The sequence below is a fragment of the Cucurbita pepo genome, chromosome LG19 (assembly GCF_002806865.2).
Source record: "Cucurbita pepo subsp. pepo cultivar mu-cu-16 chromosome LG19, ASM280686v2, whole genome shotgun sequence".
NCBI classification, from domain to species: Eukaryota; Viridiplantae; Streptophyta; class Magnoliopsida; order Cucurbitales; family Cucurbitaceae; genus Cucurbita; species Cucurbita pepo.
This window is the reverse complement of record NC_036656.1, coordinates 1998286-2010065: the sequence shown is the minus strand read 5'-3', so window position 1 is coordinate 2010065 and position 11780 is coordinate 1998286. Positions and strand designations below refer to the sequence as shown.

At 36.9% G+C, this 11780-nt stretch overlaps 2 protein-coding genes across 2 annotated transcripts in view; one reads left to right on the top strand and one right to left on the bottom strand.

The window, feature by feature from the left end:
• Positions 1 to 312, bottom strand: part of LOC111781191 (G2/mitotic-specific cyclin S13-7-like) — a gene marked incomplete in the record, with an annotated part of 3263 nt that extends 2951 nt beyond the window's left edge. Inside the window, 1 exon segment of the mRNA XM_023661658.1 lies at positions 200 to 312. Coding sequence (XP_023517426.1) covers positions 200 to 236 — 37 coding nt within the window.
• Positions 313 to 2851: 2539 nt separating this feature from the next.
• LOC111781786 (G2/mitotic-specific cyclin S13-7-like) lies at positions 2852 to 5126 on the top strand. The gene is made up of 8 exons (XM_023662483.1): positions 2852 to 2969; positions 3168 to 3367; positions 3463 to 3720; positions 3793 to 3918; positions 4007 to 4255; positions 4338 to 4499; positions 4590 to 4771; positions 4870 to 5126. The coding sequence occupies exons 1-8, from the start codon at positions 2933 to 2935 to the stop codon at positions 5018 to 5020; spliced, it is 1365 nt and encodes a 454-aa protein (XP_023518251.1). The 5' UTR covers positions 2852 to 2932; the 3' UTR covers positions 5021 to 5126.
• Positions 5127 to 11780: the final 6654 nt, after the last annotated feature.

Here is an 11780-nt window from a genome sequence, read left to right as displayed (position 1 = left end):
ATTCAATACAAAAGAAACAGAAAGAACATGAAGAAATATGCCAGAGACTTCCTCAATCCTCACTTTACTGAATTTCCATAGAAAATTCAACCCAAGAACACGGATTACAGATCTTACAAACACGAAGCGACTTGGAGTTCGAATACTCAAAATACTAATCAGAAATTTAAGTTCAGAAGAAACCCAGAAAAAATTGCACCTCTGATTTGTTGGGGAACTACTGGTCTTGAAGCCATTTTTAAAATCTTCAAAGGAGAAAGAGAAACAAACACAAATCGAAACCCTTTTTTCTTCTTCTGAAAGTGTTCTTGAGGTCTCCTCTCCCTCTCTCTCTCTCTCTCTCTCTCTCACTCTCTCTCTCTCTCTAATATGAAAATGAATCCATTCGGAAGCAATGAGAGAAGCTTTTTGAAGCTGCAGGCGGACGCTTCCAACGGTCGGATGAGTTTTACATCCTGGCCGTTGGATCTTTCATGATCCCACGGCGTTGGTTGTCGGGAAAGATAGCCGTTGGAGTTTTAGAACCTCAAGGGGTCTAAGTAAGGGAAAGTAACCAAAATAAAATGAAAATATATTCAATTAATTATAATGAAGAAATCTCAAGGGGTCTTTCTAAGTAAGGGAAAGTGACCAAAATAATGTAAGAATTTGTTAGATTTTCTTTAAATAAAATATTCAAAAATAGAAAATTGTAAAGACGCCCTTCAACTAATTGGTAATTGCGCTTCAGCTTCTGCACAACATTTGTAGTCTAGATTTTATTTTCGAATGAGCCTATTAGAGAAACGTTTCTAAATGAGCCTACTAGATAATCTTCTCGATATCTTTTAGATAAAATTACTGAATTGTCCTCAAATTTTAATAGGACCTATAGGAGGCTGACACCTATGCATTCAAAGGTGAAATTTGCAACGTGGAGTCAAGACAAGACCACAAAAAACGAGGTTGGATGAGCCTTCAATAGATATTGTCCTCTTTGGGCTTTAGTATATGAATGAAGTTGGGTACTTTATCCCGGTAACACTATTAATACTCAATTTTGTAATTCTTAAAAATGATTTGATTCAAATCATTCATGTGAAGACGTGTGAGTAGGGGTATTCTATAAATAATTATGTATGAGACTGAACCAAAAAAATATTTAATCTCTGTTTATAAGTTTATTAATTGAGAAATTAATATTTCACACTATCTTAATCCTGAGTGAGTTATGAACTCCGGCATATGAGGCTTTTCCTTTGATTAACCTGAGTAAAACTATGGTTTTGTAACCAATTCAATATGCGTTAGGGACTTTGATCAAATAAGGAGTTGGGATCATAATTTCATTAGATGAAATTCACTCGTTTCATAAAATGCATGAATTTTTATCATATTTTATTTATATTTTTACAAGTTCGTCATGATTGGACGTGAAAAATCAGGTCACGACATATACAGACTTTGAATTTGCAATGGGATACAAGGCGTTTTGAAGTATGGTCGAAAGGAAAAATGGAGCTCACACTCTATCGAATTGTTTTAGATTTGGAAACGGTTTGAATTACTAGCTTATCATTTGGCCCTACCACCTTCCCAATTCGTAATGTCTTTTTTACTGATCTATGTTGCATAAATATATGGCAAATCCTTCTTACATAACCCGTTATAACAGTTGCATCTACACGAAAGCTTGAGTTACGAAAAAAAGCCTGTANTGGCCCTACCACCTTCCCAATTCGTAATGTCTTTTTTACTGATCTATGTTGCATAAATATATGGCAAATCCTTCTTACATAATCCGTTATTAACAGTTGCATCTACACGAAAGCTTGAGTTACGAAAAAAAGCCTGTACAAATTCTTAGAAGGGACGTGAGGACATTGTGTAGTTAAAAAATAGCACTTATCGAGATTTTTTTTTTGGTAAAATCAATCAATTAAAGTAGGTAACATGAGAACAAAACTTTTNACATTGTGTAGTTAAAAAATAGCACTTATCGAGATTTTTTTTTGGTAGAATCAATCAATTAAAGTAGGTAACATGAGAACAAAAGGATGAAACGATGATTAGGTGACTAGGTGTCTCACACGGCACCTAACTTTTTTTTTTTTTTTTTTTTGTAATAGCCCTAGCCCACCACTAGCAGATATTGTCTTATTTAAACTTTCCCTTTCGGGCTTCGTCTCAAGGTTTTAAAACGTGTCTGTTAGGGAGAGGTTTCCACACCCTAAAGAATGTTTCGTTCTCCTCCCCAACCGATGTGAGATCTCACAATCCATCCGCTTCGGGGCTCAGCGTCATCGCTAGCACTTGTTTCCTTCTCCAATCAGTATGGGATCCCAATCCACCCTCCTACGGGGCCCAGCGTCCTTGCTAGCACATCACCTCGTGTCCACCCCTCTTCGGGCTTAGCCTCCTCACTAACACATCACCCCGTGTTTGACTCTAATACCATTTGTATAACAGCCCAAGTCCTCGCTAACACAGCTCAATTGTGATGACGTGAAATAGTGAATTTTTTTTTTATTAAATATAAAATAAAAAAAACTCGGAGACGTATTAATTATTATAAAATTTAAAAATTAGGACCAAATGAACATACATTTTTAAGGCTCCGCTATTATCATACATTTTAAGATTAAGAGAAAATAAATACAAAACTTCAAAAGGGAAGGGAATAAACTTGTAATGGTAGTTTTTAAAACTCCAACGGCTATCTTTCCCAACAACCAAAGCCGTGGGATCATTGAAACATCCAACGGCCAGGATTTCAAACTCATCCGACCGTTAGAAGCGTCCGCCTGCAGCTTCAAAATGCTTCTCATTCCAACGCTTTGCTTCCGAATGAATTGATTTTCATATTAGAGAGAGAGAGAGAGAGGGAGGGAGAGAAGAGGAGACCTCAAGAATATACTTTGAGAAGAAGAAAAAAGGGTTTCGATTTCAAACAATGGCTTCAAGACCAGTAGTTCCCCAACAAATCAGAGGTACACTTTTTTCTGGGTTTCTTCTGAACTTAAATTTCGATTACTTTTATGATGATTCGAACCCCAAATCGCTTCAAATACAAACAATTCTGCCCTGTTCGTTACTTCCCATGTTTTTGTGCGATCATGGGGTCTTGTTTTTTTTCGTTTTCTTTCTGTTTCTTTTGTATTGATTGGTATTTGTTTTTATGGGGGAAGGCGAGGCAGAGATCGGCAGAGGGAAGCAGGGGAAGGGCGGTGCAGCGGCGGATGCCAGGAGCCGTCGAGCATTGGGTGATATTGGGAATCTGGTAACTGTTCGAGGAATTGACGCAAAGGTTAATCGCCCTATTACAAGGAGTTTCTGCGCTCAGATGCTTGCTAATGCCCAAGCGGCTGCAAAAGCTGAAAATAATAAGGTCTCCTCATAATCCCTTCATCGGATATATTGTCCTACTCTTCTTCATCGTTTCTCAGGTTTGTGAAGATCTTTGGTTTTCTTTTGGTAATGCAGAAACAAGTGCCTGTTAGTGTAGATGGGGTTGCTCCCATTCTTGATGGTGGGGTTGTGGCTGTTAAGAAACCAGGAGCTCCCAAGGCTGCAACGAAGAAAGTTGTTTCCAAACCAAAAGCGGCGGTGATCGAGATAAGCCCGGATACGGTCGAAAAAGATCGGGGCAAGGAAGTGAAATGTGCTAACAAGAAAAAGGAAGAAGGGGTCTCAAAGAAGAAGGCACAGACTCTCACCGCAGTCATGACGGCTAGAAGCAAGGTACAATTTTTGACATTGAAAGTCGTAGTTGGTTGTGGTTCTCTTAATAATTGAATCACCTGTTTCATTTAGGCTGCTTGTGGTGTAACCAAGAAACCAAAGGAACAGATAATTGACATTGACGCAGCAGATGTTGGAAATGAGTTGGCAGAAGTGGAATATGTTGAGGACATTTATAAGTTCTATAAGGAAGTTGAGGTATGTTTTATTATTGTATTCATTTTTGGTTCATACGAGTCGGCCCCTCGAATCAATTCACTGATGAGTCTGTGTTGTATTTGTAAAGAATGAGAGTAGGCCTCATGACTATATGGATTCACAACCGGAGATAAACACTTCAATGAGAGCAATATTGGTGGATTGGTTGGTTGATGTCCACAACAAGTTCGAGCTTTCCCCCGAAACATTCTACCTCACCATCAACATAATTGATCGCTTCCTTGCGAGGAAGGCAGTCCCAAGAAGGGAATTGCAGTTGTTGGGTATTGGGGCAATGCTCATAGCCTCCAAATACGAGGAGATCTGGGCGCCAGAGGTATGCGTAAAACTCGACATTTGTTAAGAACAATAACTACTAGAGGTGGGTGTCCTAACATAACATGGCATCGTTTTTGCAGGTAAACGACTTCGTGTGCCTTTCAGATAGAGCGTACACGAATGAACAGATACTAATGATGGAGAAAAGGATACTTGGGAAGCTGGAATGGACCATGACTCTGCCTACTCCCTATGTTTTCCTCGCTCGGTTCATCAAGGCGTCGAAGGACTCCGATCACGAGGTGAGTAACGATGAACGAATGAATGCTTGATCCGTTCCTTGGTTTAGAAATAGAAAACTGAGTAATATATGAACATGAAACTTGGTGCAGATGGAAAATCTGGTATATTTTCTGGCAGAACTTGGCGTAATGCATTACAACACCTCAATAATGTACAGCCCATCAATGATTGCCGCCTCGGCAGTCTATGCCGCTCGATGCACGCTGAAGAAAAGCCCTGGTTGGGATGAGACCCTCAAACTGCACACTGGCTTCACAGAGCCTCAACTGATGTACGTGAATTGAAAAGATTGTGTGTGTTTGTTGTGTGATTGATTATATAAGGCTGGACTAATTGTGTTGTTGTTGTTGTTATACATGTGAACCACAGTGATTGTGCAAAGCATTTGGTGGGATTCCATGGGGCAGCAAGCAAGAACAAGCTGCAAGTAATATACAGAAAGTACTCCAGCTCCGAGAGGGGAGCGGTAGCATTGCTTCAGCCACCCAAAGCTCTCTTGGTGACTCCTAATGGTCATTGATGAAACATTTGGTTGAAAAGAATTGAATTTGTGTTGATTTTTGGGGGTTGGGGCTGCCTTTTTGTTCCCTGAAAAGCAGTTGAATATGAAGTTTTTTTAGTTGTAATCAACAATCTTCTTATGTCACTAAAAGTATAATATGTGTTGTTAGAAAATTGCTAACATAATATAATATCATTCTCAAGTAACCTGATCTGTTTTCTTACGGGGTCAAGTCCAATAATTGTTATTAGTTTTTTTTTTTTTTTTTTTTTTTTTNTTTTTTTTTTTTTTTTTTTTTTTTTTTTTTTTTTTTTTTTTTAAATAAAATAATTTAGGTATTTTAGTGTAAAGATATTAAATATTTTAAGAAAAGATTTAAATTCGGATGTTTTAAGAATAGATACAAGTGTCTCCCTACCATAACTTACCTTTTCATTCCAAAACAAATCCAAACCATATAGTGAAGTTGTTTCTAAAAATTATCTTGTAATATTTTCTCGATTGATCTTCATAAAAGTGAGTGTTTCCATAAAGTTGTCGTTGTTTGATCTTTTGAAATTTTTAGTATCCCATGTAATTGCAACTCTATTTGGTCTTCACATCAGAGACCATTTCTTAAAATTATTAGTAAGTTTTTTTTTGTGTCGTGAATAGTCCATGACTCAACACGACCTTCGGAAGGTCGTTGGTAAAACTAACGCCGCTAGAGGAGGATTCTAATGGTTTAATTTAATTGATTCTTAACATTTTAATTTTGTTAAAGTATATTCCCAATTTTTAATTGATTCTTAATTGATTCTTATCAATTTAATCACAATTATTGACCAATTTTTAGTCGATTCATTTGGCTACAGCTATAACATTATTGATCTAAAAGAATTCATATAAAATTTACATTTAATTTCTAACTCAAACCTAACAATCTAACCTATATTTGGCTGTTATCTTCTAAAAATGAAATTAGATTTAACGTATATTTGGCTATGAAATGAGATCTAGCACGTATTTCTTAGTATTTGACTGTGATTTGCTAATAATGAAATTAAGATAAAAGAAAATGAAGATTTAATATATACCTTAACCAACTAACCAGATCTCTCCTCACCAAAATTAGAGGAGTCGGGAAGAGTTTTTTTTTAAGTAATCTTCTTTTCATTTAATTATTATTATTATTATTATTGGGCTATTACACCCCAATGTTGGCAACTCAACTAGCTCAACGTAGTCGTATGACACTCTTTTGTGTAGACGATCTCGCCTTCAATGTAAATACTTTGTCTAGTGGTGATAAATACTTTGTTCGGTTTTCTTGTCTCACATCACGATATTTTTGTTGGGATTGTCTCACTCAAGCTTCCCTCTTCAAATATGGTGATGGCAGCGATCGTTAGTTCATTATGGCTAAGATCCTTTCTCAACTATAGTGCCGACATCTTTTTCACCCCTCTTAGTTGACGAGTATTTGTCTGGATAATCATTAGGTTGGATCCGATTACTACTAAGCATTTTGTTTGGGGCATGAGAATTATTTTATGTTCCATGATATCGAAGTCGTCCATCTTGACTGTCACAAAGTTGGTTCATTTAGTCCAAGTACCCAGCTTGATTGGAGTTCTCTTTATAACTCCCAAAACACGTAAAGTTGCCGAATTGAGTGCCTTTATCTTTCCTACGTCTCGAAGCCAAAGGATATTCAAGCATTTTGCTTCGGTCTCCATCAGGAAGTTGTGGGTGGCTCCAGAGTCACAATAGTGTTTCTGGCCGCTCTAGAATTAACTCAAACCTCGACATACATAAGACCCTGTTCCACTGGCTCATCTGTCTCTTCCACTCTATTCTAGAGAGCAGACAAGTACTTTAGTCCCCCATGCGAGGGTGTTCAACATTATAAGCTAACGACATTTTTGTTTCTATCGTCTCATACTCGGCTCCTAAATTCCCTTTGAGTTTTGCATGGAAGCGTATGATGTCGTCTTCGGTGGGCATTCAAATTCTTGACGGCCCCCTTTGCATATAAAGCAAGACGCAAGGTCTCAACTTTGACTATGATTGTTCTGGTTGTGAGGTCTCCACCATGTAGTCCTATCTCTCTATTGGGAGGACTCGCATTCCCCTTCTCTGCCTTTGAGTCTATCACTTCCCTACCTTTGGGGGAGTCGATTCAGTAATTCATATTTTCATCATTTGTGGACGACTGGTTCTGCCCTATCTCTTGGAGTTGATCGATACTAAGATCAAACAGTCATTCGGTGGTAGCATAGGACGTGGAAAGGTCTTGAACTCTTTGTTCGTAGAGCTTGATTTTCGCCCACGACTTCAATACCTCAACAAAACTTAAGACCTTGCTTGTCTTGGACATATCACGAATATCTAACATAAACCCAGAAAACTACTTAACGTAGTCTCAGATACTGCCAGTATGCCTAAACTCTCTTAACTTTCTTCTTGCGACTATATCGGCATTCTCTAGGAAGAACTAAGAGCAAAGTTCTTGTTTCATGTTATTCCAAGTGTCCACAGTGCATTGACCATCTTGAATGTCCATGTACTTGGACCTCTACGACAACTTTGCATCGTCGGTTAGATCCATTGTTGCCAACACGACCTTCACTTCTTCTGCCACGGTATTTGTTGCTCAAAAGTATTGTTCGAGGTCGAATATAAAGTTCTCTAGAGCCTTAACATCTCATACCTCACAAGGGCATGAACTCTAGGACCTTTATCTTGTTAAATTGTATTGTACCCATAGTCGGGGTTTGGTTCTCTACCACTTCCATGGTGAGGTTTAATTTGGTGTTTAAATCCACCTCTTCAGTCCTAACAACTCCAAGGGCAGCTATCAAATCTTGAGACATTTCTTAGACCATATGAAAGATCATTTGTTGGGTCTTGGCTAATCTCTCGGCGCGTTCTGCCATTCCGACAACAAAGCCCGTCGAGCTATCCCTACACTTGAAGCCACCAACAGTTGTGGCCTTGTCTTCTAGGGCCTCGATCCTAATCATTAATTTGCGGACAGACATGATTTCAAGACAGCCTGCCATTTCATCGATCCTGTCGGTTTTAGCGGCAATCTCATTCATGCAAGACTCCGAAAGTCTCATCCATCATGAACTTCCTCATGGAGAGTAATTGCTCTTCGATTTCAGTCCATCAGTCAGCCTAAGACTTGCCCCATTGTTTTGCAACAGACATGTTTGTGTACTACTTTTCAAGGAACCGACTCAGCTCTGATACCACTTGTCACAATCGCTCTTTTACGGCAAAGGGATAACGATTGTACAACACTTGTTCTAATCTAGCAAACAAGTCAGCAATGAGAAATTCAGATTTTGTTCTAATTGAGTCACATTTGAGAGAAATGTTTTGAAAAACATGAGCGAAGAAGTATGTTATATTTTTTTTTTTTAAAGAAAACAATGTTATAAACTAAAAGAGATTAAGCAGCAACAACAACTTTGATAACATATACCCCACGTAGAAAGAAATGACGACTAGTCATATTTCCGATAGTACATTTTCGAGCATTTTAGCTCAGGTGGATGTAGACATAATTTTGGTGAATTGTCATACACCCACCACATATTGACATAATATGAAATAGTAAAGACCTATCTAAGATAAAAGCATGTAAAATGAGTTTAGAACGAACATGCGGCTATAGACAATACGTCCTAGACAAGCATGATCGAGACATCAAGCATGCGGCTATAGACAACACGCCTTAGAAAAGCATGACCGTGACAAGTAGCACACATGCCTTTTGTGGGACAATCTCACTCGCTACTTGGCACGTATCACTTTATGATTCACTCCTCCAACTCCCGCGACCTATATTCGAGCCTCGAGTGCATTTCTTTTCCTCAATATACAGGGTTGCAACACGTCTTCACACTATGCACGTCTTGAAAAGTGCCTCTAGGTGGATAGATCGCGATGCCTCGAACACTTATTTTTCTAAAACCCTCCTCCCTCTCCTTAATCACTTACATGATCATAATTAGGAATAAGATGGTGAAATGACTAAAATATCCCTCCGGTTGACTTTAACTTCCTTTTATTTGTGNACATTTTTTTTTTTTTTTTTGGTATAAATCCTATATATATACTTTATATGATTTCTTTTTATAATGTTTTAAATTAATTTTAAAAATAAAAAATTTTATCGCTTTTTTACTCTCAAATCTACGTAAGAGTCTATCATTTTAAGTCTCGAAAAATGCGCTGTAAAAAAAATATACATTTCATCTAAATTAACTTCGTTTTACTGTGTCTAGACAACGTATAATTTAAGCTAACGTGCTCAAATAAGTGTTTTTTTTTAACCTTATCCTCTAAAACTAATATTTTGTCTCATATTGTCATCACAAATTTAATGCTTGGATTATTATAATTAGCACTATGGTGATTTCAACAATGAGAACACTAAAGAGCCACATTGAGAATATATCTTATGAGTAATCATTTAATAATTGGCACTACGAGAGACCACATGTATTCTAGGACATTTATTTAATAATATTCTACGATAAGTATAGTGTTACAAAATCATTATTCAAATAATTTAGTTGAATGTATATTAATGCTCAAAACATTATTTTGTTATGTTATAGGCATGATCAAACCCAATGTTGGAAGCCACGTAGAATTGAATCTATACCACTTTACGGTGGCTCAATTATAGGAACTCGTGTTAGTCTGTGGAGATAGTTTTCACTTTTAGAAGTGAGGAGTAAATAACGTGACCATGTCCTAATGCCAAGGTCATCAAGTGTTGAATTTAGATTTTGAATATTTATCCAAATTTTGGGCATGGGGCGTTACAAATGGTATCAGAGTGATACCTCTCCCAGTAAGATATGAATCGGAGACGAACCAACGTGGAAGATTGTGGCTATGAAATACTTGAGTAAAGGATTACATGAATGAACCAAGAACACATCCGGATAAGAGCAATCCTGAGGACTTAATAGAATTAAAAATATTACTTGTACTCGTAAGATGCATGTAACGATTCAATTTTCGAGACTTAAAATCTCTAATCATGACTAAAATAAAGCAAATAAAATAAAAAATATATATAAATATTAGTAACTCCATTAAAATTTAAATTAAACAATACCACAATTAAATCAAAACAAGATTCAATTATAAGTCGGTGTTGTTCGAGTTTAATACAACAAATGGGGAATGATTTTGGGATACAAGTACAAACAAAGTACAAAGGATCCAAAATACAAATAGTAGATTGACACTCTGAGTCGACACCGCTCAATCACAATGTAGGTCTTGAATGTTTCCCCGCCTCGATCGGTAGTCTGCAAACACATGAAAAAAGGCGATAAAATGGTGAGTATAAAAATACTTAGTAAATGACCTACTTGTAAGCTCTCACCTCGTCCTTAACCTAGAAAGTTACCATATTTTTCTGTAGACAAGTTTGGGTCTAGTTTAGGAGACCCTTGACTGCTTCCACACATGATAATGACACCTATCATGAGCTAAACTATTTATGTAATCCTTCATCCTCTCTCATAGCTGGTTTACAGGCTCTCAGCCCGCTACCTACGCACAATAGTATCTCTTAAAGACAACCAGTTATGTAGTCCCTCGTCCCCTCTCAAGGCTAGTCTATGGGCTCTCAACCTGGTTCTACACATAGTAATAGCTTCTCAAGTCAACTACTTATGTAGCTCATCATTCCCTCCACGTTAGGTTATGGGCTCTTGACTCGCTTCTACACATAGTGACTCTAAAATTTGATACTATTTACGTTACTAATGGTCTAATAAGTTCTATTAAATTTCTTGGGTGAAATGGAGGTTTACTAAGTTTTTAGAGGCATCTAAGCAGTTGAAATGGAATTAGCTTTGGACAACGTGGGACTCGGGACTCACTTCATTGGTATAAGTAAAGGAATACATCTTTATTAGTACGAGCTCTTTTTGGCAAGTCCAAAGTAGAGCTATGAGAATTTATGGTCAAAGTGAACAATATCGTACCAGTGATTCCTAACAAAAATATATATATATATATATATTGTTTTTGTAGGAAGGAAGAATTCTGGGTAAATCTGCATTGTCTTTACAGAAAAGAGATTCTTGATTTGTTGCCAGATTTATTTTTAGGGAAGGAGTGGTGAGAGATTGAAGGAAGGAGGAGGGATCGGTTACCAAATGTTTTGCTTCTTTTAATTTTTATTTATTTATTTATTATTTTATTATTTTAACTATTTTTTTTTTAATTATTTTTACTTGTTTATTTCTTTATTTATTTTTGGGCTATTACATCTAAAGTTAAGCATGAATAAGGATAAAGCTTGGTGAAAGGACTCGTGTTAGTTTGTGGAGATAGTTTTCACTTTTAGAAGTGAGGAGTAAATAACGTGACCATGTCCTAATGCCAAGGCCATCAAGTGTTGAATTTGGATTTTGAATATTTATCCAAATTTTGGGCATGGGGCGTTACAAATGGTATCAGAGTGATACCTCTCCCAGTAAGATATGAATCGGAGACGAACCAACGTGGAAGATTGTTGCTATGAAATACTTGAGTAAAGGATTACATGAATGAACCAAGAACACATCCAGATAAGAGCAATCCTGAGGACTTAATAGAATTAAAAATATTACTTATACTCATAAGGTGCATGTAACGATTCAATTTTCGAGACTTAAAATCTCTAATCATGACTAAAAAGGCAAGCTTAAAGCAAATAAAATAAAAAATATATAAATATTAGTAACTCCATTAAAATTTAAATTAAACAATACCACAA

Bases quoted from the DNA above. Each gene is read 5' to 3' on its own strand.
- LOC111781786 (XM_023662483.1), top strand. From the start codon at position 2,933: ATGGCTTCAAGACCAGTAGTTCCCCAACAAATCAGAG. The intron at 3,721-3,792 runs GTACAATTTTTG...TGTTTCATTTAG, and splicing joins TCATGACGGCTAGAAGCAAG to GCTGCTTGTGGTGTAACCAA. The intron at 4,772-4,869 runs GTACGTGAATTG...TGTGAACCACAG, and splicing joins TTCACAGAGCCTCAACTGAT to TGATTGTGCAAAGCATTTGG.